The sequence below is a fragment of the Aspergillus thermomutatus genome, assembly GCF_002237265.1.
Source record: "Aspergillus thermomutatus strain HMR AF 39 chromosome Unknown NODE_428, whole genome shotgun sequence".
NCBI lineage: Eukaryota > Fungi > Ascomycota > Eurotiomycetes > Eurotiales > Aspergillaceae > Aspergillus > Aspergillus thermomutatus.
In genome coordinates this window covers 1-6,527 of record NW_020798478.1, presented here as the reverse complement: position 1 = coordinate 6,527, position 6,527 = coordinate 1, and the positions used below count along the sequence as shown (strand labels likewise).

Genomic DNA, 6,527 nt, shown 5'->3' with positions numbered 1-6,527 from the left:
CTAATACAGGTGAACAGGCTGCTTCGGAGCATGTTTGTGTCTCCATGTCATGGGCTCATGGCAAGGTTGGCACGCACTTGGCAGAGTAAGTGACACTAGTCTATGAGTGGATTAGTGAAACTCCCACCTAAGCCAGCCGAAGCCACCAGACCGCCGCCTCCACCGCTTTCTACAGCCGGTTAAGGAAAAAGGAAAAGAGCCCGCAGCCCCACCCTCATACCCACAAGCCACTGAGAGCAGTTGCTTTTGGCCGGTGCGTTACAAAGTAATTTACCAGGCGGTTTGGGCTGTACAAGGACATGGGTACCTAAAGGAGATCTATGTATTTCAAGTGTAGTCCAAATAGTGACATATATGCAGCTGTCTATCTTGCTCTGATATAATTTTCTGTTGAAAAATAGGATAGTTAGTCTGAGAATGGTGATGATTCAGAAAAATACTCCTATATCCTTCCAGGTACCTAATATCTTTTGACCTCAAGAGAGGCTCCTTGGCCACGGTACTGAAGTATGATAAGTAATATTACAGGACTGAACCGCACTAGTAATAATCTAACCACGTTCAGACCCATCAGACCCATAGGGAACCACTGTAGATAGCCTCCCGTCTTCTGTCGTCTGTGTCCTAGAAAGGTATTGCCGTGGGAAATGCTCAATCAAAATGCATTCTGCTCATCATTATTATTGCGTTTCTCTCCCTTCTGATTGTACAATTGGATCTGGGTCCATCAATTTTATCCTCTCGACTCTCGAGGCTTCCTTTCCCCATCTTCCCTGCATTGTCCGAGTCCCGAGCAGACATCCCCCTCCATTGGAGTCCCCATATATAGATCTTGGGTTGCCCACTATTTTGCGCTGACATTGTTCTCTCCCTCAACTCCTGCAGTCTTCCTTCTCCCATCCTTCGGCCCTCTTCCCCCTATCCTCTTCCCCCTATCCTCTAATCCAGGTGATAGCTGATTCTTTACAGCTTCTCTCGGTTGACTCTTGCCCGCCTCAACCTATCGACCCCACATTTCCCTCAGGACTGTGGTTGTGTTGCCTTCTCAAGCTGTCAGATCCCATCCTGTGAGACGGTCTTTTCTAAGATTGTCGAGTCTCAGTGTCTATTCTTGTTTCATATATTACTCCTCTCATCCTACTGCGAATTTTTGCGCCTGTGACAAACGGCATCCTGGCCTTCAGCTGTACGGCGTAGCAGCAGCAGCAACAACAACAACAACCAGAATCTCAATCATATACCCTCAGCGCCATTCTCAGCCGAGAACCACAAATCATTGTCCCTTGCGACAGGCCTCGGACGATTTCGCCCCGAAGTAGAGCCCGTGGACGGATATCCTCGTGTTCGACAGCCATTGCGCCTCTTTTTGGCCCCGAGCAACAAACCGCTGAATCCGCCCCTCTTGGCCTTGCCCGTTTAACGAACAGAAATCGTGACCAATCAATTTCCCAATTGCGCCAATAACGGAGTCGAAGAGACAGTAGATCTAGCTCTGAGCGACAAGAAATCCGACCTCGAACCGGACCATTCCGTGCACACGGCAATCCCAATCGTCCCATAGTAGCATCGCCAGACCCTCCAGCCATCATGCCGTTGTTCAACCCGTTTCAGAAACACGACCACACAACTTTCCATGGCGTCGTCATTCCCCTCGCCGATGCCCCATCGCATGCGCGCCCAGAAAGCCCAGCCCTGGAAAAGAAGGGCAACCCAAAGGAGAAAACTGACGATTTCGGCCTTGACAAGGCTCCTTCTCAGGAGAACGGCTCTGCCGCTTCCATTCCCGAGTGCAGCCATCTGACCATTGAAGCTCTCCGTGCTGAGATCGAGTCTGATGTTGCTGCTTCGGGGCATGATTCCGCTTATGACCGTATGTCCTGTTGTCCACGAATATTGAGACTTGGATGCTTCTATTTTTCCAGTCCCTCGGCCCTTTATCTTCAAACGGAGTCTACTTTTTCAGCCTCAAGAATATCCGATCTAATGTTGTCGTGTTCTAGGCAAGTCAAAGGTCATTAACCGAGCAATCCAGGATATCGGCATGGGCCGTTATCAATGGGAATTGTTCGCTCTTTGTGGGTTCGGTTGGTTGGCAGACAAGTAAGTTAGACGCTCCCTTTTCTTAGTTTGACTGTTCGTCGCTAATCGTTCTTGCAGCCTTTGGCTACAGGTAAGAACGTTATCAATGCCAGTGCATAGAACCCCAGACACTGATCAGATTAGGGAGTTGCCCTTACATTAACCCCGGTCTCGTCTGAGTTTGGCATTTCTTCCACTCGGGTCCGTTTCACAACCTGCGCCTTGTTCGTAGGGCTTTGCCTGGGTGCATCCTTCTGGGGTGTCGCATCAGATATCATTGGACGTCGACCAGCCTTCAACATGACCCTCTTTATTTGTGGTGCTTTTGGTTTGGCCGCGGGTGGTAGTCCCACATGGATTGGGTATGTTCATTCGATATTTCTGCCCGCAGTCTGGGTCGAAATTCGCGGCTAACTTACCTCGAACCCAGTGTCTGTGCTTTGTTCGCCTGCCTGGGCCTCGGTGTCGGCGGTAATCTGCCTGTTGATGGAGCTCTTTTCTTGGAATTCCTGCCTTTCGCTTCCGGAAATCTCTTGACCATGCTGAGTGTATGGTGGCCTGTTGGTCAGCTTATCGCTAGGTTGGTGCTGACCGAACCGTCGATTCATTTAAACTTAACAAATCATCTAATAAGCCGTTAGTCTTCTCGCCTGGGCCTTGATCCCGACTTATAGCTGCGCGGATGACCTGCCCTCCTGCAACGCAGTCGGTGACGGAGTCGCCTGCTGCGGCAAGGACAACAATATGGGCTGGAGATACTTCGTGCTCACCATGGGCGCCCTGACCTTTGTCATGTTTATCTGCCGCTTCTTCCTGTTCCATCTCTACGAGTCCCCCAAGTTCTTGCTCGCTCGTGGTCGTCAGGAGGAGGCCGTTGCTGCGGTCCACGGGATTGCCTACAAGAACAAAGCCAAGACCTGGCTCACCGTGGACATTCTCAATGAGATTGGTGGTTACCCCGAGGAGAACACCCCCCAAACCCTTAGCAACAAGCAAATTGTCGAGAGATACCTGTCCAAGTTCTCTCTGCAGCGCATCCGCCCCCTGTTCGCGACCAAGAAACTCGGCATCACCAGTAGGTTTCCTTCTCTCCAGAGTCAATATAAACCTTACGCTAACCTGTGCTTCTCCACAGCGGTCATCCTTTGGTTCTGCTGGACCACCATCGGAATGGGCTACCCCCTCTTCAACGCCTTCCTGCCCCAATACATCAAGAACGCCGGCGGCTCCACCGAGACCTCCACCTACATCACCTACCGCAACTACGCCATCACCTCCATCGTCGGCGTCCCGGGTTCCGTCCTGGCCTGCTACACCGTCGAGATCAAGTACGTCGGCCGCAGGGGCACAATGGTCATCTCGACGCTCATCACCGGCATCCTCCTCTTCTGCTTCACCGCCTCCACCGACTCCAACGTCCAGCTCGTCTGCACCTGCCTCGAGGCCTTCTTCCAGAATATCATGTACGGCGTCCTCTACGCCTACACCCCGGAGGTTTTCCCCGCCCCCAGCCGCGGCACGGGCACGGGCATCTCGAGCTGTCTGAACCGCATCGCGGGGCTCTGCGCGCCCCTCGTCGCCGTCTACGGCGGGAGCTCGAGCCCCCACGCCCCCATCTACGCGTCTGGAGCGCTGATCCTCGCGTCCTTTGTGGCCATGTGCTGTCTTCCGATCGAGACGATGGGGAAGCAGTCGCTATAAAGCATTTTTTTTCTTCCTTTTCTCTTCTCTTCTCTTCTCCACCTTGTGGAGTGTGATACCCTTACCAGAACATGGGCATGAAAGATGATAAATACCGAAAGTCGCACATATTCTCAGCCCGAAGAAAAAGAAAGGGAAAAAAAAAAAAAGTCTACATCCGTTGGTGTTTTCTCTAGCCGATGATACATGAATACCTCCGTGATGATGCCATGCTTGATGAGGTGGGCTTGGACATGTATACCCTGCTGTTTTGTTTATTCGGATGACTTTCCTTCTCCGTGGGTGAAAGTACCTATCCCGTCTCTCTGTAGTTAGCGGATGCGCAATCAATGTATATATCACCAAGTGATAAATATGGATATAAATATGGAGAGATATTCATGACTGCATTGGCCGTCAGATGAACGTTGTAATCACCATTGCCCCCTCTGCATATATCTCTATGTCTCTTTACATTCTACTTCTGTACACTTGGGTAGAACTGGCATCTACAAAGCAGTCAAGCAAGCAAGTACATATCCATCGGGCCAAGATTGGGGAGCATCGATGGCGGAGGGAAAAGGATCGAATAAAACGCAGGAACAACCCTGTTGGCCATGAGATATGGTGTTGTCATAAGCCCAAGATTCTCTTATGCATGAGTGACACAGGAAAAAAAAAAAAAAAAAAAGAAAAGTAAAAAACGGCATCAGGAGAGAAAGCAAAGAACAGCCAGCCAGCGGACGGTACATGTATGCTCCGGTCCAACGCAAACATAACAGAAACAGAGGTGACTATCATAAATCCATAACAGATGCAAAGTCATGACCCTGGCGCAAACCATAAGCCAGAGCGATATGTAAACTATGTGGAACCCATTACTCCCATCGAACGTACATGTTGGACACATCGTAACGGAGAGAAGGTATTAGACTGGATTCGGTTGAAGAGAAAAAAGAAAGAAAAGGAACAGGAAGCAAACGTAGGACGGCTTAGACGACAGCCTGGTCCTGTTGCCGTCTGCCTCTCTTTTCTAACAAAGTCGCATTGTCGAGGCTCAACTCGAACGGTTGCCGCGACTGCCGGCCGATGCTCTGCTTTGCGGCTGCCGCAACGTTCGCGCTATGTGTGCCATAGCCCTGCTGTCGAGGCTGGTGCGCCTGTCTAGCTTGAGCAGCGTGACTGGGCGCTCCCAAGTTCGTTGACCGTAATTTGGCCTCCATAGCTGCAACATCTCCCGCGTGCTGAGAGGCTTTGGGGATCTTCGCCGGGGGGTAGGCGTCGTTCTGGACGCGTTGTAATGTGATGTCATCCTCTTCGTCGTCATAGTCCTCGTTCAGGGGGTTAAGAGCCGACTGGAACCCGGTGGTCGGGTTGGCACCCCGGTATCCTTGTCGGAAATTCTTGCGCCGTTTACCTTCCTCTTCTTGCCGATGTACTGCGTAACCGACATCGAACACCTCTCGCAAGTTGATCGCACCGGGGGACCGGAAATCCATGGGACGATCCAAACCGGCGGAAGCCGGACCCAGTAACCGGGCACTTACAGGCGCGTAAGGTGCCTGATCGGCCGCTTGAGCATCCAGGGGCTGCTGCTTGGTTTGACGAGCAGCGAGTGGGGTGGCAAGCGGGGGCGCATCGTCGGCTGCTTCGGTCGCTTCATCTGTCTGACGGATCCACGGGTGAGCGAGGAACTGCTTGATACTATACCGCTTCTCGGGGTCGACGGTCAGAAGATGCGAGATGAGATCCTGAGCCGATTTGGAGATGTCGTCCCACCATGGCGACAAGAAGGTGTACTGGCCCCGCGCGACCTTCTCGGTGAGAACCTGAATACTTTCGTCGTAAAACGGAGGAAAACCACAGAGAAGGGTGTAGAGGACACAGCCAAGGGCCCACATGTCGACGCTCTTGGAATACCGTTCGTCCTTGACGATCTCGGGCGCTGTATAGCCGACGGTACCACAAGGGGTCATAGTCTGACTATCCCAGATGACTTTAGACAAACCAAAGTCGGCAATTTTGATCGTGCCTATCCCACCGGCTCCAACGCCAGGAACGAATTCGCCTTCATCCACCTTCTCCTCATCTCCGGGCTGGACCGGCCTGGGGTGCTTACTCGGCACGAAGGGTATAGGGTAGAACAAGAGATTTTCTGGCTTGATGTCACTGGAGCAAGATAGGATCAGTTTTCTTGCTTTCCTGTTGTTACACACAGAAGCAGGGTTTGAGGATACGTACCGATGAACAACACCCGAAGTCTCATGAAGATACTCGATGGCTTTAGCGACCTGGATGATGACGTGACGGCTGAGGTCTTCACTGAAATAGGTCAAGCGCACAATCTGATGGAACAGTTCGCCCCCTGGACACAGTTCCAGAACGATATAATAGTACTGGCGCGACTCGGAGAATTCGATCAGTTTGACAATATTGGGGTGATCGAGTTGTCGCATGATCTGGACCTCTTTCAAGATGTTCGCGCGCTGCAGCATATGTTAGCATATTCCGCTACCGATTGTTCCTGAGTGTTGGGGGATCAAAGGAAGGGACGGTGTGAAGGGAAAGGGCGATGGTAAAGGGAGAAGAAAAGGTGCCGCGAGTAGGATTTGGGAGATGAATTGCGCACCTCCGCAGCTTTTGGTTTCTTCCTGAAATCCGGATGAAGATGGGCGTCGTGCTAAGAGAAGAAGAGAGATTGGCGAAATGTCTTTTGAGTAGAGCGACAGACCATAGAAAAGCGCAAACGCAAGAAACAGAGATAGAGA

The 6,527-nt window shown here is 51.5% G+C and overlaps 2 protein-coding genes across 2 annotated transcripts; one reads left to right on the top strand and one right to left on the bottom strand.

Moving 5' to 3' along the window:
* Positions 1-1,587: 1,587 nt before the first annotated feature.
* On the top strand, positions 1,588-3,780 carry CDV56_100599 (putative sugar transporter; the record flags this gene model as incomplete). Its single annotated transcript, XM_026754218.1, has 7 exons — positions 1,588-1,870; positions 2,001-2,100; positions 2,158-2,170; positions 2,224-2,441; positions 2,510-2,659; positions 2,721-3,154; positions 3,215-3,780. The coding sequence occupies 7 exons, from the start codon at positions 1,588-1,590 to the stop codon at positions 3,778-3,780; spliced, it is 1,764 nt and encodes a 587-aa protein (XP_026609733.1).
* A 971-nt stretch (positions 3,781-4,751) lies between these two features.
* Positions 4,752-6,245, bottom strand: SRK1 (serine/threonine-protein kinase; the record flags this gene model as incomplete). Its single annotated transcript, XM_026753701.1, has 2 exons — positions 4,752-5,928; positions 6,001-6,245. Coding segments are annotated over 2 exons (1,422 nt in total), but the record flags the coding sequence as incomplete, so codon positions are not given.
* Positions 6,246-6,527: the final 282 nt, after the last annotated feature.